This window comes from Pipra filicauda, unplaced genomic scaffold (assembly GCF_003945595.2).
Source record: "Pipra filicauda isolate LSUMZ 115617 unplaced genomic scaffold, ASM394559v2 scaffold285_size1263560_pilon, whole genome shotgun sequence".
Classification (NCBI taxonomy): Eukaryota; Metazoa; Chordata; class Aves; order Passeriformes; family Pipridae; genus Pipra; species Pipra filicauda.
Window position 1 is genome coordinate 62955 of NW_024104404.1, and position 27195 is coordinate 90149.

A 27195-nucleotide genomic window follows, 5' to 3' on the forward strand; every position below is an offset into this window, starting at 1 on the left:
TGCAGTTTCTATCCTTGGGAAAGCTCAAAGCTGTCTGGACATGGTCCTGGGAGCCTGGTTCTATTTGAGCAGGGCCCATTGGACCGGGTGGCCCCCATGATCCCTTCCAACCCCAGCCATTCTGTGATGGCTTCTTTTCAGGTATTAGAAAATCCTATAAAAAACTAGTCATATCAGCTGCCTTGAGCTGACTCCCACATTGGTAGTCCTTGCAGCCCAGCAGGTGTGTGTGGCTTGATGTCCTAGTCCTGGGCAGGGTCATTCTGTTGCTGTGCAGTCTGGGAGTTTGAGATTGGCCTTTTCAGGAAGCCAAAGTCTTAGTCATCATCACAGAGATTGTGAGGAGCATCAGAAGCCTACAAACACAACTAGGGGGTAGTTTTCCCCTGAAGGCTAAGAGGAGTGGTCTTGAAGAAGTTGGCAAGATAATTCAGTTATAATGCCTGCTGCTGAGGGAAAAAACCACTGGGATTGTGAATTTTCAGGCAATATTAGGATTTAATCTTGTTGGTGAAGTCCCCTGTGGTAGGGAAAGGCCTGGCTTTGCCAGCAGGTTTACCCACAGCTCTCCCTGCACCCACATTACACTGAAGCTGTACTTTTATCCCAGAAAATCTGTGACACTGGAACATGTCCTCACCACGAGACTCTGACAGCACTGAGAAGTGGAGCAGGGCTAGTGCTGCTCCCTGGCAGCTGCTCTCTGCTCACCAGGTACACCCCAGCCAGCCTGCTGGCTTCCTCCCTCTCCCATGAGCTCTCAAACACTTGCTTAGAGGCAGATTTTACTTGTGAGATTTTGCAGTTCTCGCCTGCCTTCCCTGGGAGGAATTCCACATGACAGAGTAGCTGGAGAATATAAATTAGCATCTCCATTTGTCTCCACCACCAGAACACAAGTCACTAAGTGAGAGTCAAAAGCAGAACATCTGAAAATTTGCAATGAACATATTTTTGTACAACATGCTCACGCTGTATAAGTCACTCTCACATGATACCATAATGTAAAGGCATTCCATGGAAAACAGTTGCTTTACTTAAAAAATAAGGTTATCCATGATGACACTTCCAAGTAGGAATATAAAACATGACAAACTTTTTTCGTGTCACACGCCAAACTCTTAAGAGCCCTAGGACAAGAAGGAAGGTAATTGCAGGATTTCTGTGGGTAATTTATTGAAAAATTATCCCTAACAGGTTTACCACAACAGGAGAATATCCGGTAGGAAAATGGCATTGCTTCTGCTCATGGCATCCATGCCTCAGAATGCTGAGAGGCATGGCAAGATTTGATGCAGAACTTTAAAATATTACCTAAGCTGCAGTGAATCTTTCTTGGAGTGACAGATTTAAGGGACTTGGTCCTTGAAGACAAGGTGAGGAAGCCATTTGACAGCAAACTCACATGAGGAGACAAGACCAGTTTGAAAGTTGAAACTGGGGAAGTTCACATGAAAAACTGAGAAGTTTCAACATTAATAACCAGTTGCTTAGAGGGGAACAGAAGGATTTTCTGCTGTCTGAGGTTTTTACACAAAAGATGCCCTAGCCTGAACAGATTTGGGCTTGCCGGGAGCCCCCAGCTGGGCTCTGTGGTGGATCAGGTGAGATATTGCCCCATCTGACCTTTGAACCTGGGTCTGAACCTGTTTTCCAGGGTGAGCTGATCCGTTTGTCCAAGCAGTGTGACCTGCCAGTGAGGAAGGTGGAGAGGTGGTTCCGGCGCCGGAGGAACATGGACCGGCCCAGCCTGTCCAAGAAGTTCTGCGAGGCCTGGTGAGCAGGAGCAAGAGCCACCAGCAGCAGGTTTTCACCAGAGCTGAGCTGTGGCAGCTCAGACAGCTCACTGCCTCCCATCCTGCCCTCCATCCCTGTGCAGAGATCCCAGCTCTCTGCTGCCCTCCATCCCTGAGCTGAGAGCATCCCAGCTCTTCCCTGACCCACTTGGCTCTTCTGCAACTCTGCTGCTTCTCTGTTCCTGAAACGTTTCTTGCTTTTCCTCATTATTTCAGTCCCAAGTCTCCTTTTACTGCTGTCTCACCTTTATTCCTTACCAGGCCCCTGTTTCTGACTTTGTCAGACTGGCATTTTGCTCTGAAACACAATCGTACCTGAAAAACTCTCTTGTGTTGGCATCTGCTGCTGTTTCAGTACCTACAAAAAATTCAGCCTTTCTTTTGCCTTTTCCATGGCTTCCCTTTGCTTCTCTGCGAGCTGATTCCTTCTGCTGCATCTTTTTCTGCAACTATTTTGCACACTGTTGCTTTCAAAACCCACTGGCAGTGGGCTGGATTGGATTCTGCTGTCACTTGACTTCAGCACCCTGAAAGTCACAAACCAACACCCTTCCCCAGGGGCAGAGAAAGGGGCCTGGGTGAAAGCTTGTGTTTTGCAAAGGGCAAAAGTTGCCTTGAAAACAGCTGTGTGGAAACCCACAGCTTGTTGTGTGGAGGCACAAAATAAATCTCCCATCAGCCAGATCTGTGAATGTCAGTCCTGGCTCAGCTTTCCACAGAAAAGGAGAATTCTTCTCAACTTGGTTGGAATGCCTGACTTATGAGTGGCTGCTCTGCTATTTGTGTCAGGAAGTGGGTTCTCCCAGGAAAGCCATAAAGATGAAATAAGTCAGCAAATACCTGGAGTGCTATTCATCTATCTAAAAGTGTGTATCCACAGGGATACAACTTTGAGCTCATCACCTCGTGCTCCGTTTAGCACTCCACCTCTAATTCAAAACCCCTGCCTAAAAAACCTAATTGAAATAAAGGAAAAGGATGTGTATTATTTATTTATAATATTCCAGGTAGTTGCAGTTAGAAATATTTACAGAAACTGCAGATAAGGAGTAGTAAAGCAAGGATGTTTATTCTGCCTCCATCCAGATGAAATCTCAGCTCTCTCTGCACTGGATAACTTGTAGTAAATAATAACAGTAAATAGTAAACAGTAAATCCTTTTCTGCCTCAGCTCACTGAGGCTGGTGTCCTTCCACCTGCCCTCTGTCACCATGTGCAGTCTGTAGACAGAATATGTCTCTGATGTGACACAGGAACTTTGCAGAGATTATTTTTGTATTGGAGCTCCTGGGGGGTTTCATTGACAGGTGGAGTCACTCTCTCAAAATGCAATTACATCTGAATTGTTGTGGAGATTTTTTGGAAATTACAGGACTGGTTTAGACAGTTTTATTCCTTTGAATATTTCCTGTGTTTAGTTTATTAATAACTTGTTTATTCTGTTGGGGTGAAATTCCTGTCATTCCTTACTGCATGTGTGTACAGAGTGACCTGCCTCTGTCCACTGCACTTGGCAAACAGTTCACATGTACTTCTGTGTGGGTTTAATGGTGGTAAATCTTTACCAGCTCCTGACCGAGGCCAAACACGGCAGTAATTAGTTCCTTTACATGATAATGAATTTAGCATGCCTGATCTCCAAAGGCCTAGGAGAGAGGTTGGCATTGTTTGACTTTTACAAATGCATCTGCCAGCGCTGGGAAGCTTTGGGATTAAGCTCTGAGTGATTTCAGTCAGCGAGATTCTTGTGTCTTCTGGCATCTCTAGGGTAAGGAAGGCAGTTGTGAAGTCTGTGGAATGTGCTGGGAACATGCAAAGAGCTGCTCCTGTTCTGGGCAAACCCTGAGTACATTAATGTGTGTCTTTGTCTTAACAGTGTCATTCTCTGAAAGAGTGTGAGGGTGCACAGCCTTGCAGCTCGAGGGTCAATGAGTGGGATTCTAACACACTTTGTTTCGTTTGTTTGCAGCTGGAGGTTTACATTTTACATCATTTCTTTCTTCACCGGACTCGCTGTCCTGTATGATGTGAGTACACAAGAACCCACCTGCTGTTCTACCCAGCCAGTGCCTGCAAGAATGGCAGAGTTTGTTGTCAAACATGTCTTTTCAGACCTTCTTCTAGAGGTTTTCCACCCAGGTCAGTGTCTATCCCCCGCATAGCACACTTAGGAGACCACAGACATACTGCACCCTGCTTATTATAGGAACTCCAGCTCAGAACCAAGATGTTTCCTCTTCTTCTGGCAAAACAGAAGAAAATTGGGATTGTGTAAAAGTACCTTTCTGTGGGGTGGGAGGTGGAACACATACATCATGGAAGCTGCAGATATGTATTGTATCCAATACCTGTTGAAGGTAAAAAACTCAAGCTTCCTTGGGACCATGGACTGCAATTTAGTAATTTTATTTGTTAATTTTCTTTTCCTTACCCGAGGTGTGATTGGTTCAAGTTCATGGCTCTGCCTTTTCTCTGATTTGATAAATAATGAGTTCTCTTGATGCAAATAGAACTGCCTCACTAGGCAGAAGAGGTAACAGAAACATGGGTGTGCTCTAATCCCTGAGTTGTAGGCACTGAGCTGGGACTGGGGGCACTGGCCATCCTCTGCCCATATTTTAAAGGTTCCCCTGACTCTTTTGCTGAATCTGGTTCCCTAAGTGAGCTTTCCAGAGTCTTCTGGTACTGTCTGAGGGGTTAAGTGATGGAAAACGTGAGGTCCCAAGACAGCAGTAACAGACTGTCCTTGTAACCTCGTTATTGTAACAAGACTTTTGAACTTACACAGACTATCAAGTCAGGATTTAAGGTACTCCAGGTGGATGAGGGTTATAGGATGAGCTAGCAGAGGAGTGAGGGTATCTGAATTCCAGAAGGCTGTTCTTTGAGGCCAGGTATTAAAGTGTGGTGGCCTGCTTGGCATTGTACAAGAGCCCTGTGGCAACAAGGGGCAAAATCAGGTTCTTCTGCATGTCATCTGACCTTTCTGTGGATGAGATGTAATTTTCACTTTTTGTGAAACTCTTGTCTTTATTCAATACACATCTTCCAATTTTCACAGAAAAAAAGGAGAAATCTATCCTGCAGACAGCGCCTCTAGATCCTGTAGCAAATAGGATGTTATTCTGTTACCTAAATTGTGCCAAAATGACTACATTAAAAAGGACAAACAACTAACATGACAGGGCATATATGCATGTGAGATTTCATGACTTTCACGTGTTTACTTTGAAACCTGGGCAGCGTTTTAACATGCATTTGTTTTTGTGAAACATCCTTCTTTATTTGGAAAAAAAGCAAATGTTTGAATTCTATATTAGTAGCTTTAGACTGACAACAAAAACCTCTGCCCACGAGTCAGTGAAACAGCAAAGTAAAGTTCTCTTCCATAGGCCACCAGAAAACAGCTGTAGAGGAGTGATGAAACTCAGAGATCTGGGGTTCTTTTCTAGCTTAGGGAACACAGTATGCCATAGTTGTTTCATGGTTTTTATTTTGTCTTCTCTGTATGACATATCTCTCCTGGTTCTGTACGTGTAAGAATCTTTTAAAATACTCAAAACATCACCACCACAACCTCAAACTTGTAGAAGACTGCAACAAGCTGGTAGAAATCTTCCCTGAGCTATTTGATTTGAAACTGGGCTAAACAACACGTGAGATTTCAGCACAATAGCCACAATTTGGAAATGTTACAAGCAGCTGCAAGTCCTTGTAGTGGAAATCTCTTGGCAACAGAATTCCAGACAGTGTGACCAGCTCTGCCTGTAATAAAAGACAACAAAGTCTGTAGTAGTAACAAACTAAAGGAGTTAGACAGTTGATAAGAAAAGGATTTCTCTATATTCTCACATTCACATTGCATTTTCATTGCAGAAACCTTGGCTTTGGGACCATAGGGAGTGCTGGACAGGGTATCCACAACAGGTGAGTCACACGAGGGAAAATTGCTGCTATAAATCTTGTATTGTGTTTCAGTATCTTTTGAAAATCAGATTATATTAGTGACAAAAAGAGGACACCGAATTAAATTCAAACTTACGAGCCCTAAGAATTCAAACCCTCATCTAGGGGAGAATGTCTTTGTACCTGGTGTCATCTAAACACAAGAGAGGATGAGTCAGCAGAGCAGGAGGAGGCTGCAGAAATAAAGGGAGAGTTCTGACCAGCTGAGCCAAGAAGCTGTAAATTGGGAATGTTGCAGCGTTATTTAGTTTGCAGAAGAGGCTGAGGAGAGAAATAAAGACTTCAGTGGAGGTCTGCAGAGCAGAGGACGTGCTCTGCACGTGGTGGGCTCCAGCTGTGCTGAGGAGTCATGTCCACAGTGCTCCCAGGGGAGTTTGTTTCCCAGTGGAAATACAGGAGCAATACAGCATCATTCCCACCGAGGGCAGAAGATGCTCTCTTACAGTTTGACAATGTATATATTGATTTTTTTGACAACAGCACTGCGAGAAGCTGTCTGGCGAGTTGGGAAGTGTTACATCTCTTACCAGCCCAGACCAAAACACCCTCTGGGTGTTCTGCAAAGTGCCAGCTAGGCTGAAAGGAGCTTTTAAAGCTCTGTGCTGGCTGCTCAGGAATCTGAACAGTGCTGAAAAAATCCTAAAAGTGTTCAGGATCTGCCTGGTGGTTCCCCAAATATTCAACGTGGTGTGGTGAAGTGAAATTTCCCCTGCTATTTGATTTCACATTGGCACAGATGACATTTAATAAATGACCACATGGTTCAGTTCAAGTATTTCCCCCTGTAGCTGCAAGAACCAGCTTTGTTGGTTTGGTCGTCTGAATCTTTTGCCTCAAAAGGAGTTTTCACTTCCAGCCCTTGCACTGCTGTATCTGATGGATACTTCCCTGTCTCTCCCTCCCTCACAGCCTCTCCAGCCCTCCCTGTTCTGGTACTACATGCTGGAGCTCTCCTTCTACTGGTCGCTGGTCTTCACCCTGCCCTTCGACGTGAAGAGGAAGGTGAGGGGCAGTCTCAGGGGAGAGTCAAGAACAAACAGGAACACAACCTGAGTGCTCAGGACAGTGATCTCCAAGAGCATCTCTACACTATGTGTATAGTGCTAGTCTGAGGTTTTGTGTGACTCTGTCCTTGCTCATTGACAGGAATTTCCGTTCCCAGTCACTGTCTTCCTGCTCCTCTGGGAAGTGGAGAACACAAACCCTGACATAGAAAGTTGTAAACTACTGCAGTTCTCAATCCAAACCTAAAATCCAAATGTAAAAATTTGGCTTCTGTGACTCTTCTAGGCTGCACTGATCACAGAGACAGGAAAAAGAGCTGGTTCTCTGCCAGTTAAGCTGCATGTGTTCCAGGTGCCAGTGCCCCAACAGACTGCAGGGCACACCATCAGACCATTGCTGGTGGAGAGAGAGAATGTTCTTTGTTGCAAGATCCTCAGTTTACACCATAAACTCTTCATTCCTGGGTCTCTTGGTTGCCTACATTTCTAGAATGTGTTTGGTAAAAGAATTACATGGGTAACACCCGTAGTGGGAGGTTTCTTAGTCAAGGGGTAGAGAGGTATCATTGCTCCCTGTAGGAGGCATGCTTGGACCTGGGCAGGAGGTGCATCATGAAATTTATTCTCTGCTGTTCCCTTTCTCACCAGGATTTCAAGGAGCAGATAGTCCATCATGCTGCAACCATCTTCCTGATCAGCTTCTCATACTGTGGCAATTACATCCGCATCGGGACGCTGGTGCTGGTGATTCACGATGCCTCTGATTGCTTCCTAGAGGTGAGCCCCACAACCTCCCTGCCAGGCAAAAAGCCCAGTTAGCAGTGGTGCTCTTCAGCCTGAGGGTGTCCCTTCACCTATCACAAGCACTGGAGTGTTCCACAGATCCCTCGTGCTGATCTGCTGGCCCAGCCGAGGGTGCCCTGCGGAGAGCTGGGCAGGGCCGTGGTTACCCGCAGGCAGGTTGTGCTGTGCCTGTGTCATTACCCTCCTGGAGCGTGTGCAGATGCTGTTTCATCGTTCTTTCTCCTTCCAGCCAACTAAGATATTCAATTACATGAAGTGGAAAAAAACTTGTGACAGCCTCTTCATGATCTTCTCCGCTGTTTTCCTGATCAGCCGCCTGGTCGTTTACCCTTACACGTGAGTCTGTTCAGTCAGGGGACATGGAAAAGCTGCTTTCTGAGAGACAGGAGAATGAGCTGGGTGCTGCAGCCTTTGCTTCTCAGTCCTCAGCATGTGTCCCTGCCTTTTGCACAGGCTGAAGTGCCACATGGCTGTTGCACCTGCCTTGGAGTTTATAGACTAGTCTTGAAGCCCTGAAGGGTCCTGCAGAGGAGGAGTCCTGGGCCTGTGGCTCTACCCTGTGTATTTTGGATGGGGAACTGAGAGTTGGTTCACATGTGTTATAGATAAAGATGGAAGTGTTATAGATAAAGATCCAAAACTTCCTCTGTGATCAGAACTTTCTGTGGCTTAATTATGGCCCTACTAACAACACGTTTTCCCTCCACTGCAATTCCCCCCCTTTTGCAGAGTGCTGTATAACACCTACTATTACTCCATGGAGATATTCCAACCCTTCTTTGGATACTACTTCGTGAACACCCTCCTGATAATTCTGCAGCTGCTCCATGTCTTCTGGTCCTGCCTAATTATTCACATGGTCTACAAGTTCATCCTCCAGGGCACGGTATGCATCAGTCTGTAGTACCCTTTCCATCACATGGGGAGAGAGGGTCCACCTTGGGAGCACAGGGGTCCATCTGGGATGGATTCCTTCTTGCCCTAGTGAAATTATACATGTACATTCCAAACAGTGAAGTGGAAGGAAACTCAGTATTATTAGGGAGAGCTGACCCCAAAAATTTTTATGAGTCACTACAACATTGGGTCCACTTCTGATGCTTGTATTCAACGAAAATGTGGATTGGACTCCCAGAGATATTTCTGTGAACAAAACCAGTGACATCTGAGTAAATATCCCAACACTTGGTGCAGTGTGATTTGCATTTGTAACAAAACTAAGAAGTGAAGGCAAGGGAAGTTGTCATGATTGGTGAGGCCAGTGGAAAAGCTCTTCTCTTATTGTACAGGATTTTTGATTACAGTGTTACTGAGACCACAGAATCACAGAGTGGCTGGGGTTGGAAGGTACCTCTGGAAGCCTTGTCTGTATTTTCTGACTCAAGCAAGGTCACCTAGAGCAGGTTGCCCAGGACAGTGTCCAGATGGCTTTTGAGTACCTGCAAGGATGGAGACTCCATAACCTCTCTGGTCGCCCTGTGCCAGTGCTCCAACACCCTCTCAGTAAAAAAGCATTTCCTGATGTTCAGGGGGAGCCTCCTGTGTTTCAGTTTGTGCCCATTGCCTCTTGTCCTGTCTCAGGGCACTACTGGGAAGAGCCTGGCTCCATCTTCACCCCTCCCCTTCAGGTGCTGATCTACATTGACAAAATCCTTCCTTTCTGCAGGCTGAGCAGTCCCAGGTCTCCCAGCCTTTCCTCAGGGGAGATGCCCCAGTCTCTCCATCATCTCTGCAGTCCCCCCCTGGACTCTCTCCGGTGTGTCCGTGTCTCTCGCAGTGGGGAGCCCACACCAGGACACAGCACACGGGCTGTGGCCTCCCCAGTGCTGAGGGCGGGATCCCATCCCTGCCCTGACAGGCCAGGAAGGGCAGGGGCACAGCAAAGGCTCGGGTTCAAGGCATATCCTGGAACCTCCAGGTGTTTCTTAGGGAAGGTGATCAGCACCCGTCGTGTTCTGGTGTCTGAGGTTGTTCCTCCCCAGGGGCAGGACTTCACTCTTGCCCTTGCTGAACTTCACAGGGCTCCTGTCAGCCCATTTCTCCAGCCTTCTGGGTCCCTTGGAATAGCAGCACCATTCCCTGGTGTAGAGCTGCTCCTCCCAGTTCTGTGTCTCCAGCAAACTTGTTGAGAGTACGCTCTGCCCCATCATGCAGGTCATTAAAATGTGTCTTACATGGATTGTGTTACAGTGCTGAAGATGTCTCCAGAGTAGGTATTTCTGTCTAATCCAGCTGCCTGGGCTCTTGTTGCAGCAGCAGAGGGAAACAGGCATGCCCAAAGCATGGTCCATTCCATCCTGCACCTGGCAGTGCTGTTCACTGGGCACAGAGCAACCAGACACGAATATCTGAGCTGCAGCTGTATAAACTGAAGTGAAATGCATCCCACATCCCACTCTTTCTGGCCTGTAGTATTTGCTGTGAGTCCAAACTGCTGCTCAGCATGAAATTCTTCCCAAAATCAAAGCCATGACCTAATGGCATTAGATTGGCCACGTGCCAAGGACACAGTCCAGGGGTAACCGGTCAGTGCCTCGTGGGAACTGACCTCAGAGCCCAGGATGACTTGTTTTATTAGTACCCAGCTGAGGAATTCTGCCTTATGGGAACTGAGAACAAGCATTAAAGGCTCATCTTTGTGCATATTGTCCCAATTTTCTTCATCTGCTTTCCCTTTATCTGCTACCTCAAGTAGCACAGAGCAAATTACTTGCAAATCAGGAAACAGAAACTTCACAGGGCAGAAAATGAAGATGCAACTGAAGATGGCCTTTTATTGTTTTCCTGATTCTAGCATGGGTTGAATTACCATTGCAGTTATTGTTGTGTAAAATGGTGAGGCAATAAATAGCCTTATTAGAAAGGAATGAACCATCAGGGAGGAAAATATTGAAGCATATCCAGGATTTTTCCTGGTTTATCTGAAAACCAATCTGCCGGATTTGATGTAAAAATATATTTGAGAACTTTCCATATTGAGCAGTGAACTGCAAAAATAAATCCTCCTAAACAGATCTGTCTCAATGATAATATTTAGTAGCCTAAAGCAGTATCAGCAAGAATACAAGGCATTCTCCCCTTTTTTAGAGGCATGAAACTCGTGATCCAGTCAGAAGTTCACATTCTTCTCATGGGCCTTTCTGGTCTCCAGTTTTCCTCTCTGGCTACAGGATTACTATCACCACCTTCTCACATGATGTTCCCCAATCCCTGGTGATTAGAACTCAGCTTAGATCCTGAAGTACAAGTTTCACTCCCTCACAGAGGGAGCAGCTGTACAGTTCCTTTGGGAATCTTGCCAGGTTTAAGGTCTCAGCCACATTCTCTGGCCATGAATGGATAAACTTAGAAATATTGACTATTATTTGTCCTTATGCTGCAGATCCAGACTCCTGCATATTTCCTGAACTGTCAGTTCCTGAGGGACCTGAGGCACAGGTTGTTCACAGCAGATAGCATCTCCTTGGAGGCACTTTGAATTCACTGCAAGTTTAGATCCTTACAAATCCTGTCTGCATCTGGGTGTAGTGATCTCTGGGGAGAGCATCAGACCAAATAGACTTCTCAATGTTATCTGAGAGATCCCAAAAAGAACAGACAGAATAAATGGAGACTAAATGTCTGTGCAGCACCAGACATGCCCTGGAGCAGTTTCCAGAGCTCAGGTCACAGAAGGACTTTGCAGCTTTCCCTCTTTCTGACAAGGAGTGTGACACCATGAATTTGTCCCCGGTTTTGGCATCTTGTATGGCAGAGTAGAAACAGCCTGAGAAGTCAGCAAGTGCTGGGCTGCTTTTTCTAAGCTGTCATTTTATCACATGGTTTCTTTTTTGTCTTCCTTATCAGGCAGTTAATTAAATACTTACAAAAGTGGATTACAGGTCTCTCAGTCAATAGCAAGAGGAAAAACCTGACCATAAAACTGGATGCAGTCAGAGTGGGGTGGCTCTTTTTGTTGAGCCTCTGGTTTGTCTGAAAGCACATGCTTCCAGCCTGTCCCAAGCAGGGTTCTCAGCCTGCAGCCACCCAGGCCAAGTGTGGGCAGAAGGTAGCTCCTTGTCCCTTTTGGAAAATGTAAAAGAGCTTGGTTAAACTGCCTCCCCCATCCTTTCCCCACATGCAGATGACCAGAGCAGCAATGTGGATCTCGTCAGGCTTACACCGTTGTCCTCAGTCCTGGGCATCTGTGGTTTGGTGCTGCTTTTCAGCCTGTAATTCCTGAAGTTTATCAGGAGCACAGACAGGATTCCACTGAGACTGAAATCAGAGATGGGGGAGAATCTGTTCCTGAGGGTGATGTGAGAGCTGAGGGGCAGAGCAGGACTGTGCTGGGGGCGAGTGGCTGAGGCAGAGGTTCATCCTGTGGCTGCTGCTCGGGCTGTGTTTGTCCTGCTTCTCACTTAACCTGTCTTTGTAGATGGAAAAGGACATGAGGAGTGACACAGAAGAAAGCGACAAGGATGAAGAAAGAGAGAAAATCAGGGAAAAGGAGAAGAACGGGACCACGTACTTCAGCAAGGTGACGAGCAATGGTCACATCCAGAGGAACGGGGCTGAGCCCCTGAGCAGCAGAGCCCACCTCGCCAACGGCCACGTCAAGGAGAGATAGCTGCTGTCCACACAGGTCTGGCCTTCAGTGAACACAGGCCACCCTCTGTAGAAACAGTTTTGCTCACTGTGTAGACAAAATGGAGTGCAATTGCAGTATCCTAGAGCTGAATTTCTGCTTCCCCTAAACAGAGGTGTTTGTAGTCAGCGATACTTGAAGGAAGTTTTTGGTCTTCCTTCTGTAAAAGCTTACTGTAGGTTGTAGCCTTGGAACAGATAGAAAGGGATCAAAGTGGTTTGACTTGTGTTAGACTTGTACCATAGTTGTTGTCAAATGTTTTAATCTTGAAAAATACTTTAAAAATAAAAAGGTGGATGAACTCTGGCAATGCCAAGTTTTACCCACCTAATGTTGTTTGATAGGAATCTGTTTAGCCTGGATCAGCCTCTGGAGGCCCTGGCCCATTGCAAGTAATGGTTATGCCTGACAAGTGTGAGACTCCATATCTTAACACTGGGACACTTCTTTTGAAAAGGCAGGTGCCCTGTGACACTTAGAAAATCAAAACTGAGCATAGGGAAATGAAAGCTTTGGAAAGACGTAGGAGAAAACATGTTCTTCTCAAAGGAAGTGCTCCATGTGCCAGTGACCAGTTTTGTAAGGGTATGGATCTCAGTCCCTGTTGGGGTCAGCATTATTGCCTCAGAGGTGGGAACTCCAGAGCCCAGGCTGGAGGAGTACCCACCCAAATCATAGTTGGAAGAGCTGGAAAATCCAGGCAGCTGTTTCACAACTGTCAGGTAATCCTTGAAACTTTTCTCAGAAGGAAACAGTCAGGAGAAGGGAGGTGACAAGGAACTGTATAATCTAGAAGACAACACTGATGAACATGCTCATGTTTTCACCCAGTGTGACTGGCACAGTGGGAAATGTTTACAGAGTCAGCTTGTGGCAAGAAGGGAATACACTTCCCCTGTCCTCAGAGCAAAAAGGATCCAGAGAAAATCTGCTGAACCTTATGGAATAATGCTTTAACATAGCCTTCTAACTCTAGGGCCGTTGCCTAAGTGTGTCAAGAACAGCAAGTGTAAAGCAGTGATCCATGAAGTCATGATGCAGTGCTGATTCAGTTTGTTTAGATGCCATATCTTGTATCCTGTGTAGTCTTAGATTTTGGATTTTCTGCAATCCCTTAAAATATTTAAATTAGTATTACATGAGTTTCTGTTTTATGGGTCAATTAATCTATGAAACCAAAGTATTAACAGATTCACTGTAATGAGTGCAGGGACTCAGACTGCCAAGGCCATGCAGACACTTCCCTCTATGTGCCCAATGTTCACTGGGGGGGGAATAGGACATAGACCAAGGAGATGCCTTATTTGAGGAGGTGGTGCACATGTTTAAATTAAAAGGCAAGTGACAGCATGGAAAGACAAGAGGGTTTTCATCAATCCACTCAGGCCACCTGAGATGTGACTGAGAAAGATTTGATCTGAGCTTGTGTGTGCTCATCTTCGGTTTCAGTCAAAACTCATTTGGATGATTGGATTTCTAAACTGGAATTGGATAATTTCAGAGGGGAAAAAGTGGTTCCAGTACGGGTAATTCCAGGGCAGTAACATGGTGTGAGAGTAGAGCATCTGCTCCTGCACTGTCATTTAAATCCATATTTGCTGAAGATAGGTTGTCTCTGAAACCTTGAGCTAACTGGAAGTTGGAAGCACATGTTCTGTATGCTGTGAACTGAGCGTAGGACCTTGCCCCTCTGCAGGTGGTGTGCTCAGGAGGGATGGTTATATATCATTTTGTACTACTGAATGTAAACATTCTTTATAAATAACTTTTAAAAGGTTTGATAGTCTGTGCTCTTTTCTACTTCTTTACCTACCAGGAGGTCGCCTGGCTGGCTGCACCTTACAGGTGGACACGTGATGAGGGAGACACGTGTGGGTGCCATTGCCAAGGGGAGGGTGTTGCACACCCAGGACACACAGGCACACTGAGCTGTGCCAGCAGAGAACTGCAGCTGCCTGGTTTGTCTCCTGTGTGGTAACGCTGTGTTTGGCCCTGGAACAAGGGACAGTTTGGGGCACCCCTAGACTAGACCTGGGGGCAGGCCGGGTTCCTTGGTACTGCCAGTCAGTGGCAAGTCCAGGATGGCAACACTGGGGAGGTGCTTTGGCCTTGCAAAGAGAGGAGGAGAGTAGTTTATTCTTCTTATTTGTGAGGTTTTAGAAGGCTGGGGAAAATCCCTGTTGTAAAATCATCCCACCTCTCCTCCGAGGAGCAGAGTGCTTCCCAGAGTCTGCACCGTGGAGCCACTTATGTTGATGCCTGTTGGATTTGATCTGATTTGCTGTGCCCCTGGAGGTTGAGATAAGATCATTAGGAGGCAAATCTGGTTCTTGTGAAAGGATACATCAAGGATACAGGAGACTGTTGGAAATGTGTAAGAACTACCGAGTGCTGTCTTCAGCTGAGGAACTGAGCCTGACTGATGAGTCACCGGGGTACATCAGCTGCTGAATTTGTTTTCTTGCCATCAACTTGCTAAGGCTGAAAGAAGCTCTGTGTGCATTCAGCTTCCTCCTCACACTGCTCCACCTTCTCTCTTTACATCTGCTCCAGGGCTGAGAAGCTTCTGAGTGGCGCGATAATGTTTATGAATTTAGTGTATCCATTTCCTCACTGGGGGCATCACAGACCCCCACACAGAGCAGCTGTTACAGAAAACCTGCAGAGAACTCTGTCACTTGTCTGCTGAGAAGCCCAGCAGATCAGATCACAGAATCACAGCATCATTTAGGTTGAAAAAGGCCTCTGAGGCCTCTGAGATCGAGTCCAGTCTTTGAGTGATCCCCTCTTTGTCAACCAGACCAGAGCACTGAGTGCCATGTTCAGTTGTTTCTTGAACACCTCCAGGGATGGAGACTCCACCACCTCCCTGGGCAGCCTATTCCAATGTTTAACAATGCTTTCCATGAAAAAATTCTTCCTGATGTCCAACCTGAACCTCCCCTGGCACAGCTTGAGGCCGTTTCCTTTGCTCCTGTTACTCAGGAGAAGAGACCGACCCCCACCTCGCTACGACCTCCTGTCAGGGAGCTGTAGAGAGCAATAAGGTCACTCCTGAGCCTCCTTTGCTCCAGGCTAAACAACCCTTCTCTCTCAGCTGCCCCTCATAGGCCTTACTCTCTAATGGAGACCTCCCTTCCCAGATGGAGCTCTGGGTGCCACATCAGGACCTGACTCTATTTCCCCTCTACCTTTACCCCCCATGTGCACAGAGGAGATGTGCATCACCCAGTGTGTGCACCACGTGATGTCAGTGCCACTGTGGGAGATGAGGCATCCAGCTGCAGCTGAGCCACGAGAAAAATAGCATTTACTGATGCTTCCAGGCTGCTTGTGTGGCGAGTGAGTCAAGGTCTGGCACAGTGTGGCCCCCAGGCTGGCACCTGTGCTAGCCTAAAATTGTGGCTGACGTGAATCTGCTGACTCCAGTAGGTGTGGACAGCTGGTGGACGTTTTGGATCTTTTCTTAAGACTAATTTGGTGCAGTTGTTTCCCTCCCCCTGCACACACAGAGTAAACTTCAGAGATCTGCATCCACCACATTTTTTCACTCAGACATGTGTGCCCAAGGGAACCTTTCCTTGGATGGCTGCACTTGGAACAACGTTGCTTTTCTTATTCTCACAGGTACAGCAGGTGCTGTGCCTGCAGGTAAGGGCAAGGCCTTGTTCAAAAAGCTGAAGTCATGTCTAAACAAGGAAAAGGACCTGCAACTTGAATGTGAGCATGTGATAAAGCAGGCCAAGAAATATCCTGAGAAACAACTTGAAAGGCAATACCAGTCCCTGAAACATTGGCTGGAGGCTGCTGAAGTGAGAGATGGTGGGGGCAGAGAGCAGGAACACTGGGATAGGTCAGGCTAGAGCCAGGAAATGCTGCCCTGTGTGGCTTCCCAGCTGAGGAGCTCAGAGAGGGTCCAATACCCAACATCTTCCTGAGGCCACATTCCTAGAAGATCCACCTCAAGCTGATGGGTGAGAAGATGTTACCTGGCACACAGCCTGAGTAACAGCAAACCTTCAACCACCTGGCAGGAGTTAATTCATAGTAAGAGGAGCTCAACTACCAACCGTGGAATGCCATTTTTTTGTTTCAAATCATCTTGTTACCAGAAAAATTTAAGACAGTTCCAAGTGGGAATGTGAGGAGCTACAGCCCTCTGTAGTCTGACTGGTCATAGTGGTAGAGAGAATAATACATGATGGAATTGCTGGAAACAGATACAAACATCATCAGAAAGAGTTCCCATGGGTGGTCTGTGGGGAAGGGATGTCTCACTCTGCTGGATTTACCCCAGAGCTGGTGAGCACATGCAGCAGAGAGGACCTGCACCCTCTTCAGCTCTGCAAAGGCTTTCAGAAGGGTCCCTCAGCAGCCTGGGGAACCCACCTGAGGTGACCGTGAGAGACCAACACAGATTGTTTGCAGTTGTGTGTTGCTGAAGGTGCCCCAAACAGGGGGAGGGAAAGGCAGATGGCAAAGTCAGGCAATAGTGAAGGTTTCTGGTGATGGTGTTGCAGACTGGCTGCTCCAGTTCAGGGCACCAGGACACTGGCAGAACTCAGGTGGAGCTGAGTGTGGAGCAGAGCAACGTGGTGCACGTGGGAAAGTGTCCTGGAGTGCTGGGCTGTGTGTGAGCACTCCAGAATCACTCTGGGGAGTGGAGCATCAGCTTCCTGCTTAGTATGTGATGGTTCCAAATGCAGACAGGATAGGGGATGTTGCTGGGCAAGATGGAGGAACCAAAACTGAGACTGCTGGGGCCTTGAAGGTGCCAGAAGATCTTAATGGCTGTGGACAGTCTCTCCTGGGACCTCCATCCACACCCTCTGTCAGGAGTCAGAGCTGATTAACAGGGGAGGGCTTTGTAGCCTGAGAAGGAAAAGCCTGATAGAAAGAGGGGGCAAGAGAGATGCCCCTGCTGACATTGTTACCAGGTAGGGACTTTAGCCATCCATGCAGCAGTGTTGTGGCAGTTTCAAACTATGACAAGTGTGTAATTGAAACCAGCCACCTCCTCAACACCCACTGAAATACTTTCTTGTGCTAGGACATCTCACCCCACCTCCATGCTCACAGGCAGGTCAGAACAAGTGACACTATTTCACCCTAGTCTATCACATTCATGGAACTGAGCAGGAGGTGGGGACAGAGAGTGATGAGCTGTTGAGATAGGAATCCTGATTTAGCAGTGAGCTTTATGCCTTGCTGCTACCTGCTTGCTCCAGTCAGCCTCTGCTTTCTGTGCCCAACATCTTGACCAGAATGGGAGTGTCAAGGGGCTTCTGGCACCATGAATTCTGGCTGCCACCTGGAGCTACCTGGGAGGACTTGAAGGAGTCTGCAGACACACACTACCCGCAGCCTCAGGACCTCCTGCTCTGCATCCCTGGTACCCTGCTTTTGATCTTTGTCCGATGCCTCTTTGAAAGGTGAGTGCAGCACCTCTGGTTTCTCCTGTGCTGGTCAAGACACTGTCCAGTGTCTTGCAGGGTTGCTCCAGAATAATCCTTACCTGCCTCCCAGCCACTACACTACAAAGTGTACAGAGGCTTGTCCCCAGGAACACTGAGTTTCTCTGCTTTTCATGGCACACAGTATTTGTGTGGCAGCCCTTTGGCCTGCCCTCCCTCTCTCCTGTGCCTGTACCATAACCTGTACCAGCAGGTGTGAAAAGACAAGTCCATCACTCCATCACACCTGAGCTGTGGGTGGAGGGTCCCTCTGGAGAGAGACCAAACTGAATCTTGCAACACAGATAAGGGATTTCCTGGGTGTTGGGAGCCCCCAGCTGAGCCAGGGTTCAGCCTGATCCCAGAGGATGCTCCCAAAGGTGCTGTGTGAGGCCCCCACCCCAGCACAGAGACAGGAGGAGGGGGTGACCGTGGCTCCTGGAACTCGCTGTGGGACCACTTTGCTCACAGCACTCCTTGCCCAGCTCTGCCCTGCTTCTTCCTCCCAACACCAGAGGACCCCAGTTCCACCAGAGGGACACACTTCAGTGTCCCAGCTGTGGGCACTCCACCCCAGGGGAGCCTGAGGGTCAGCTGGCATCTCCCAGGATTCACGTGTGGGAATGAAGCAGGTCCACATGGCTCATGCCAGGAGATGGATTCAGATGGTGCTTTGAGCCCCTTTTCCAGGAACAAGGACTGGCACATGGGGAGGTACAGAGCAGCCCTCAGGCACAGGGGATGGGAAGCTGTTCAGTGCCGGTGTGGGCAGAACTGCCAGGACACCTCCCACCAGGCAGAGCAGGACTTTGGGGTGGGCAAAGGGGGGACATGAAACAGCAAAGCTGTGTGCAGCAAACCTGCCCTAAGCTGAGATAGGGTCTCTCTCCTGTGGCCTGGAGGAGCTGGGGGAGCACTGGCCCATCTCCCCAGAGCGCTGGCTCCTGCCTGCAGTGCGCACTTGTGTGAGGTGATGTGGCAGACACGAGCTGTAGAAGAGCCAGAATTAATTCCAGTGTCATCAGGTCTTCCCTCAAAGAAGCAAAGGCCTGCTGCACTTGCCTGGCTTCCTAGAAACAACATGATTTAGGAAGCAGTGCCTCCCACTAGAGCTTTCCTGGGTTTCCTGCAGGAACCAGCACATCTCCACATGTTCTGTCCTTGGCTCCTGCTGCAGGCAGTGGTCAGGTACTCTGGGCACAGAGCACAGGGGACACTCAGACACTTGCAGACTGGTTTCATGGCATAGTCTGGACTGCTCGGGAAGGCTGTAAAGTGGACCAGCATGCACACCAACCCAGAGACATGCTCTGTATCTCGGGGCCTGGGCAGAATTAATTATTGTTTACTTAGCAGTGGTTACTGTTGTCTCCACTGCACAGCCAGCACCCGTCACCTGTGTTTTGGTGCCATTGTGTCTGTCTGAAGAAAGAGCACCGACCTGACAGAGGCACCAGGTTTGCATGTGCTCTGGAGCAGCCCTGGGTGCCCGGGGCTGTGTGTGCAGAGCTGGGTGTGTGAGCACTGGGGCAGGGCTGGGCCCCTGGGGCAGTGCATCCATGCACGGAACGTGCTGGCTGACCCTGGCTCCCAGTGTGGGCACACAGGTGCTTTTCTGCCTGAACTCTCCTCTTGCAGAACTGTGGCTCTGCCCTTGGGCAGGGGGTTGGGTGTGAGTGACAAGAAGAGGCCCAAAGTTCAGCCCAACGCCACGCTGGAAAGCTTCTACGTCCTGCTGGGCAGAACCCCAAAGGAGGTGAGTGTCCCCAGTGTCCCACTTGTCTCAGTCCCCAGGCAAGCAACACCTTCTTTCTGTCCAGGCACCCCAGGCCAGACAAACCTGCCTCACAGGCAAGGTAGTTACTGCTCACCACCCTTCCAGGGAAGGAGATATATAAGCAAATATTCCAGCATCTTACAACACGTCACACTGCTGCAACCCCAGCACCTCCTGACCTGCTGTGTGTCAAACTGTGTGTCAAACACAGCAGGTGCTGTGAGAGCTGCAGGCTCTGGCAAGGAGGCAGCCATCACCCCTTTGGGTAGAGACTATTAAGGCTGATTATTTTTAGCAGAACTGCAAGTCCTCCAGAATCACAGAATCGTTTAGGTTTGAAAAGCTCTCTGAGGTCATTAAGTCCAACTATTAACCCAGCACTGCCAAGGCCACCACTAAACCATGTCCCCAAGTACTACATCTACACATCATTTAAATCCTTCCAGTGATGGTGACTCTACCACTGCCTTGGGCAGCCTGTGCCAGGGCTTGAGGTATTTCCAATCTAAACCTCCCCTGGCCCAATCTGAGGCCATTTCATCTTGTTCTACCCTCCTGTCAGGGAGTTGTGGAGAGCAAGAAAGCTCCCCCTGAGCCTCCTTTTCTCCGGGTTGAGCCCCCCCTGGCTAATCCTGGTGCTCTAGACCTTTTCCCAGCTCCATTCCCTTCTCTGGACACTCTCCACTCACCACCACTCTCCGGGCCTGGATCCTGGCTCCCACTGATGCATGGATTTTAAAAATAATGTTTTACTTAAATCTGTATGAAGCTTTGTTCAAATAATTAAAAAATGCTCATGAGTTCATATTTACATTAATTTTAATCACAATTTATAAACTTTGTGTAGTATTATTTGGAATTCATGTAGAAAATTAGGATGTTGAAATTTATATCTTTGAGCCTGTGACTGTGCAGCCACTCCAACAGCTGGATGGTTTTGCTGACATTACTGAGTTAATTATGTGCTTGTTTCTTTATCATCACAAGCTGAAACTTTTTTTATCTTCAGGTTTGTTTTTTATCTTCAGCTGATAATTATTAGTCAAAATTGTATCAGAGGTGGAAAAAATATATTTAGACTTTTATACCCAGACATTGCATCCCATTGTGTACAGCTGCTAAAATTCAACCAGGGAGAGGCTGTGCTTCTTTCTGAACCTTCATTTAGATATGTCTGAATTGGAGTTTAAAAACATCCACGATCACCTGGGAGTTCACGAAGGCAAATAGAATTGATATGATTTTTTCCAAAGGAAAGTGTTCTTTGGGGAAAGGAGGATGGGCAGCCCCGTGGGAGCACAGCTCTTCCCCTCACACAGGGACCAGCAGCCCCCAGAAGGCTCAGTCCTGGCTCCCTGCCCTGTTTTGCAGGAGGACCTGATTTCACTGGCCAAGCAAAGTGACCTGCCCATCAGAAAGGTGGAGACCTGGTTCCGGCACCGGCGGGCCCAGGACCACCCCAGGCTGATGAAGAAGTTCTGTGAGGCCAGGTGGGTGGGTCAGGGGAGGCTTTTAGTGATGGAGGCCTCCAACAGGTCTGCACATCATCACCACCCTCTGCCCGGTCCTTACCCAAAACGCTCTCCCAGGGGAACCTGCTGCCAGCTGAGACTGCCAGCCTCTGTCCCCTCCCTGCAGCACTGCCAGCTTCGTCCTCCCTCCCTCCCTGCCTTCCTCCCTCCCTCCCTTCCTCTGTCCCTCCCTGCCTTCCTTGTCCCTCCCTGCCTTCCTTGTCCCTCCCTGCCTTCTTCCCTCCCTTCCTCCCTCCCTCCCTCCCTCCCTCCCTTCCTTCCTTCCTTCTTCCCTCCCTCCCTCCCTTCCTTCTTCCCTCCCTCCCTCCCTCCCTTCCTTCTTCCCTCCCTCCCTTCCTTCCTTCCTCCATCCCTCCCTGCCTTCCTCCCTCCCTTCCTTCCTTCCTCCCTCCCTTCTTGCCTTCCTCTCTTGCTCCCTTTCCTTCCTTCCTCCCTTCCTCCCCTCCCTCTCTGTCTCTCCTCTCTTCCCTCCCTCCCCCCCCTCTCCTCCCTCCCTTCTCTTCCCTCTCTTCCCTCTCTTCCCTCTCTCCCTTCCCTCCCCTCTCTTCCTTTAACTTTAAAAGTTGCCTCAACAGAGTCCAGTGGCCTTGATGGAGAACAGGTTTAAATCTCAGATGCTGGAGGGATTTTGAGCACTCAAGCTGTTTTCAGAATGCATTCACTTCTTTTCAAGATGATCTTGACACAAAATTAGCATTTTAAGGTGTTGTCAGCATGGATCATTGGGCATAAAATAAATCCATGAAGTGCAGTTAGTAGGCAGTGCAAGCCATGGACAGAGGGAGGCAAAACCTGAAAAACACCAGAAAGCACCAAAATCTTCATTCCTTTTCCTCAAGCTGTTTGCTCTCTTACATGAAATCTTCCTGCACATCTCAGTAACACATGGAGTCAGGATGGAGAGAGGAGTCACTAAGTGTCTTGATCAAAAGAATCAGATTATCTCTGGCTCTCACCTTGGGGTTTAATGATGTGTGAACACAAAGACCCCCATCAAGTAAGAGATCTGCTCTCCTTCCCCTTCTGAAAAATAAATTATTCAGTGCTTGAATCCTGTCACTGTGCTTTTTCAAAAATATTCTCCCCCTGAAAGCTTGTTCAGTGCTCTGTACTGCAGCATTTCTGAGGAGAGGGATAAAAACCCCAGTACTCCTGTGCCATCAATGGGAAAAATTAGGTGCCTTCCAGAGGCTGGGGTGTATAAGCACAGGTGACCTACAAACACCCACACAACAAAAAGTGACAGGGAGAGGCATCTTGGTTGTCTTGCTGCATCCTCTTTACCACTGCTGGAGTGCACAGGGGATCTGGGCACAGTGAGGGCCACAGCAGAGCCTGGGTGGGCTGTGGGGACCTTGTTGCCTTACAACACACCCTTGCTGTGCCAATGGAGCTGAGACTCTGCTAATTCCTGTCCAAACAAGCATAGGCTCCCCTGTGGGCATCCTGGACACAGCCTGGAGAGCTATTCCAACTCTGGAGGAGGTCTTAATTCCTTGTTTTGTGTTTTAGCTGGAGATTTACGTTCTATTTCACCTCGTTCTTCTCCGGCCTGGCTCTTCTGTACGATGTAAGTATGTGAGCATGTAAGTATGTGAAGTGACACCTTTTCAAGGGTACCTTGTTCACTGCAAATGAAGCTGATGGTCCCAGGCCACTCCCAAAAGCCAAGACAATGTGTGGCCATGACTATGTGCCCAAAGACAAAGAAGGACAAATTCAAGGGTATGGAGCAGAACAATCCCTAATCCTGATCCAGCATAACAGTTCTCCTTTCCCTTGGAGGACCTGGCTAGGTGTCAGTGATGTTACCATGCTGTCCTTGTCTTAGATCCTTGTGTAAGTGCCACAGACACTCCCACACAGCTCTTGCATCTCAGGCAAGAGCAGACCCTGTCCTGACTCTGGCTGCTGCCCACTCCTTATCAAGACCCTTTGTGTGACATCCTGTGCATTCTCTAATGGCAAATGCACTTTCCCAACCACTTTTTCCAAAGCTCAGAGCCAGATTGGATCTAGCATGGGCACATGAGTCCTTGCAGTATCTCTTCCCGTGCTCATCATATGTCATTAAAAGGCTATGGTTTCTTACTGCTGCCTTCTCTCTGAACAGAAGCCCTGGTTTTGGGACCCCACCGTGTGCTGGTTGAAATTTCCACAACAGGTGAGCAGCAGGTACATGGAATCACAGGATGATTCATACTGGAAGGGGGATAAAGAGGTTTCTTGCCCAACCTCCTGCTCGCAGCACTCAGCTGTGGGATCAGACTAGGTTACCCCAGGTTTTCTCCAGTTTAGTTTTGAAAACATTCAAGCATGAAGACAGCACAACCTCATGATTAAAAACTTTATCCTTGTAACTCCTTATATCCACCTGTTCTTTTTCGACACCCCTCTCATCTCTCATCCTCACATCATGACAGCTTGGCTCCACCTGCTTGACAAGCTCCTCACAGGTGCTCCATGTGAGCATGGGGAGCTCTGCCCTGAGCAGACACCACTTCTCATGAGTTTCTTTGTCACCCAAACCTGGCTGGAAATGGCTCTGTGTGTGTGGCCACAAAAGGGACCAGGTGGTCAGGACATCTGATACCTCAAAGCAGGGATGGAGATGAGGTGTCTGACCCCCTGAAGAGGGGAGACCCCAGCTGCTCTCAGTCCCTCTGCAGGCTGGCCAGGTTGGTCCTGGTTTTGGACCAGCCTGTCAGTGCATCAGCAAATGGTTCAGTCACTGGGAACAGGAAAATTTAGGCATGACCAAGCCCTGCTGTCACAAATGCAGGTTGAGTGAAGGGGCTTTGCCCAGGAAGACCCTTCCCCTCTCCTGTCCCCCAGGGCTAGGCGGGGCCATCACGCTGCCTGTTGCTTATGTTGCAGCCTCTCCCACCTGCACTGGGCTGGTTCTACCTCCTGGAGCTCTCCTTCTACTGCTCACTCGTGGCCACTCTGCCCTTCGATGTGAAGAGGAAGGTGAGTGACAGCACCACGACCACAACCTCCTGGCTCAGTCAGTCACCACCATGAGTCTGTCCCCTCTGCTGTCGCTCCCCAGGGCTGCAGAGGAGAGGGCATGTGTGCTGCTGTGGAGATCCTTGAGCACTGAGCCCCTTCAGTGCTCATATCCCACCACTGCACCTTGCCCTGGGCCCTGCTCGTGCACGGTGTGGCCTCTCGGCCTCTTTGGCTGGGGGAGGGCTGGGGGCTCACACAGGGGTCCCCACGCCTGGCCAAAGGACAGGCACTGGGTGGACGTGGCATCACAGCCCTTGCCAGCTCTGGTCTCAGGTGCTGCCTGCACTGGAGGGCTGTGTCTCCTCGTGGGAGGGACCTGGGCTGCTCTGATGAGGGTCCTGTGAATGCATGTGTGACTTTTGCAGACTTTTGGGATGAGGTGACCTCCTGTACCCAGCACCCAACCTTGCCCTCACCTCGTTCTGCAGTGGAGACTGCACAGAGCTGTAGCAGGGTGGGGAGCACTGATGCTTTGTGGAGGTGTTTGACACGGCCTAGTGAGGAGGCAGCACGCAGGAACAGGTGCTGCCAGGTCAAGGTAAGGCTGACAATCTCCTTTCTCATGCCAGGACTTTAAGGAACAGGTCATCCACCACATTGCCACCATCACGCTGATCTTTGTCTCCTACTGTGCCAACATGATCCGGTTTGGGATGATGGTCATGCTGGTCCATGACGCCTCCGATTATATTTTAGAGGTGCGTTAAACACTCACACAGAGTCACAGAATGGTTTGAGTTGCAAGGGACCTTAAAGCCCATCTCATTCCAACCCCCTGCCATGTGCAGGGACACCTTCTGCTAGACCAGGGTGCTCTAAGCCCCATCCAACTGGCCCCAGGGATGAGGCAGCCACAGCTTCTCTGGGCAACCCACCCTCTCACCACCCTCTGAGTAAAGAATTTCCTCCTAAAATCTAATTTAAATCTCTCCTCTTTTAGTTTAAAACTGTTATCTGTGTAAAAAGGTGCTCTCCCAGTCTCAAGTCTGTGCTTGTGTCTGTGGGCAGCACTGGGAACTGTGTTCACACATTGATGTGGTGCCCCACGAGTGGGACATGTGCTTCAGTGAAAGCACATTTAGGAACTACCAGACCTACTGCTCTTGAGGAAAAGTAATTGGATGCAAAGGGACTGGGACACATCCCCACAAGTCCTTGTCACCCTTGCAGGATGTGGGAAATCCCTCAGCCCTTAGGAGGAGAACACAAGGGACACACAGCAATGTTTCTTTACAGCTTGCCAAGATGCTTAATTACCTGAAGTGGCAGCGGGTCTGTGACGCTGTTTTCGTTGCTTTTGCTGTGGTTTTCATCACCTCCCGGCTTGTCATTTTCCCATTAATGTAAGTTACGTTCTGCTGTTTCCTAAACATGGGTGTTGTGCACTGTTTGAGCTCCTGGAGAGGTGACCCTCCATGCTGAGAGGAGGAAAGGCAAAGAATGGGACACAACAGGTAAGATTAATTCAGCTGGAACAGAGGAACCCAAGGGGAGAAAAACCGATAGGGCTTTAACTTTATTAATTATATTAATTAATTATCTCAATTAATCTAGAGCCACAGCGTTTACCCCTCCATTGCCACACTCTCACCATCTCTCCTAGGCAGGGGCTGCCTCTCACCTGGGGGCTCGTCATGCTGTGATGTTTACATGCAGCCACAGTGGGTGATTTCTCATGAGCTCTTGTGGTACTGGGAATGGTTAGGATGTCTTTCTCATGCTTTGAGAGAGCTGGGCAGAGTGTGAAGCCTGATGGTGCAGTCCTGGCACAGCTCAGCTCTGCCCTGGGGACACACCAGCCAAGTCGTTTCCCAGAAAGATATTTGACCCTTGTAAGTGTGAAGACACTTGGCCTGCTTTAGTCTTGTGTCTTCTGACTTCCTTCTCCCTCTCTTTCCCACAGTGTATACTATTACTTTGTGACAAAACTTCCGTTGTTCCCCATAAGCTGCCTGATAAATGCTTTCCTGGGGGTCCTGCAGCTGCTACACATTTTCTGGTCCTATCTGATCATCCACATGATCTTCAGTGTCATCTTCCGTGGTGGGGTATGAAAAGTCTTTGTCTCCTTTGTGCCACCACCACGACTCATGAGAGACCACGAGGTCCAGGTTTGCTGCCTGCCTGCAGGGAAGGGGTGGGTGAGAAATGGGAGTGCCCAACAAAGAGCTTCTGAAGGCACGTGTTGGGAGCTGTGTGGATAACTGAGCTCACGGAAATCAGAGCAGGAGCTCACTGCTGGTTTGCAGCTGTGTCCTGGTGACATGGGAGCCATCCACAGTCCTTTCCCCTCGCTGCCCAACAGCTTCTTAGTTTGTGGTTTGGGAGAACAAGAGTCTCTTGGTCTGTCCAAAGTGGAGTAAGGGAGGAGCAACCAGGTGAGCCTGGTGGACAGCACACTGTGTATTTGCATCTCTGGGTTTTGGGTGCCTTCCACAGGCTCTTGATGCGTGCCAGAGCTTGTATAGAGACCAGTGGGAGAAATGTTGTCATCAGAGAGGGCAGCTCCCTGGCCTGCCTTGCTAGCACAAGCAGATGGCATCGTGGGAGCATCTAAGATCTGTGAAAGATTTGGGGACCTGTGGCCAGCAAAAAAAAACCCCACAGTGTTGGTGTTATGCCTTCAGCTTACCTTGAAGTACCCCTTTATCAAAGCTAAATTACAATAAAAAGCAGTTTTTCTGAGGAAATGATGGAGGATATGCTCACTGAGGTTGTAGAGGGTTGCAAAATGAGGAGCCCAGTGCATACACTCACTGGACAAATAAGTGTTGACTTTCACAGTTTCGACAGTAATAAATTGCACAGGAAAATATGCAGAATAACTACATGTAGAATAAATACTAACTTATTTTCAGATGGTCACATTACAAGAATATTATTAAAGTGACAAAAAAAAACAAGCATTCAAAAGTTAGGTGAAATCATAACTAAGTCAACCTCTGGCAGCCTGAGTCAATCTCCCAGCACAGGGACAGTTGCTGCACTGGTTTTAAGGACATGGTCACACCTGTTATTATTATTTTAGCTGCCAGGTTAACCCTCCCCAGGGCTGTGAATGAAAACAGGACTAGTCCTCTGTAATATATACCATGATATATTAGAGCTCATTTGCAGCTCATTTCAACTGACTTTGTTTTCTTCAGAAAAGACAAGATGCCAGAAGTGACACTGAAGAGAGTGACAGTAGTGAAGCAGAGGATCCAGCAAAGAACCCAGAATAA

The 27195-nt window shown here is 48.5% G+C and overlaps 2 protein-coding genes across 3 annotated transcripts in view; both read left to right on the forward strand.

The window, feature by feature from the left end:
- LOC113989713 (ceramide synthase 4-like) overlaps window positions 1-13975 on the forward strand; it is a 42724-nt gene extending 28749 nt beyond the window's left edge. For both annotated transcript variants that reach the window (XM_027724555.2, XM_027724556.2), the window contains exons 5-12: window positions 1658-1776; window positions 3766-3823; window positions 5673-5723; window positions 6672-6764; window positions 7415-7543; window positions 7800-7906; window positions 8300-8456; window positions 11988-13975. In XM_027724555.2, coding sequence (XP_027580356.2) covers window positions 1658-1776; window positions 3766-3823; window positions 5673-5723; window positions 6672-6764; window positions 7415-7543; window positions 7800-7906; window positions 8300-8456; window positions 11988-12179 — 906 coding nt within the window. In that variant the 3' untranslated portion in view covers window positions 12180-13975. The remainder of the gene's footprint in view (window positions 1-1657; window positions 1777-3765; window positions 3824-5672; window positions 5724-6671; window positions 6765-7414; window positions 7544-7799; window positions 7907-8299; window positions 8457-11987) is intronic.
- A 3487-nt stretch (window positions 13976-17462) lies between these two features.
- On the forward strand, window positions 17463-27195 carry LOC113989704 (ceramide synthase 4-like). Its single transcript, XM_027724541.2, has 10 exons — window positions 17463-17629; window positions 19289-19406; window positions 20799-20917; window positions 22472-22529; window positions 23073-23123; window positions 23837-23929; window positions 24541-24669; window positions 25208-25314; window positions 25875-26019; window positions 27118-27195. The coding sequence occupies exons 1-10, from the start codon at window positions 17463-17465 to the stop codon at window positions 27193-27195; spliced, it is 1065 nt and encodes a 354-aa protein (XP_027580342.2).

What these genes read in the sequence shown, in the direction of transcription:
- LOC113989704 (XM_027724541.2), top strand. Translation starts at nt 17,463, where the DNA reads ATGGGAGTGTCAAGGGGCTTCTGGCACCATGAATTCTGGCTGCCACCT. An exon ending in CCTCCGATTATATTTTAGAG is followed by an intron (nt 24,670 to 25,207) that starts GTGCGTTAAACA and finishes GTTTCTTTACAG; the next exon opens with CTTGCCAAGATGCTTAATTA. An exon ending in GTGTCATCTTCCGTGGTGGG is followed by an intron (nt 26,020 to 27,117) that starts GTATGAAAAGTC and finishes TGTTTTCTTCAG; the next exon opens with AAAAGACAAGATGCCAGAAG.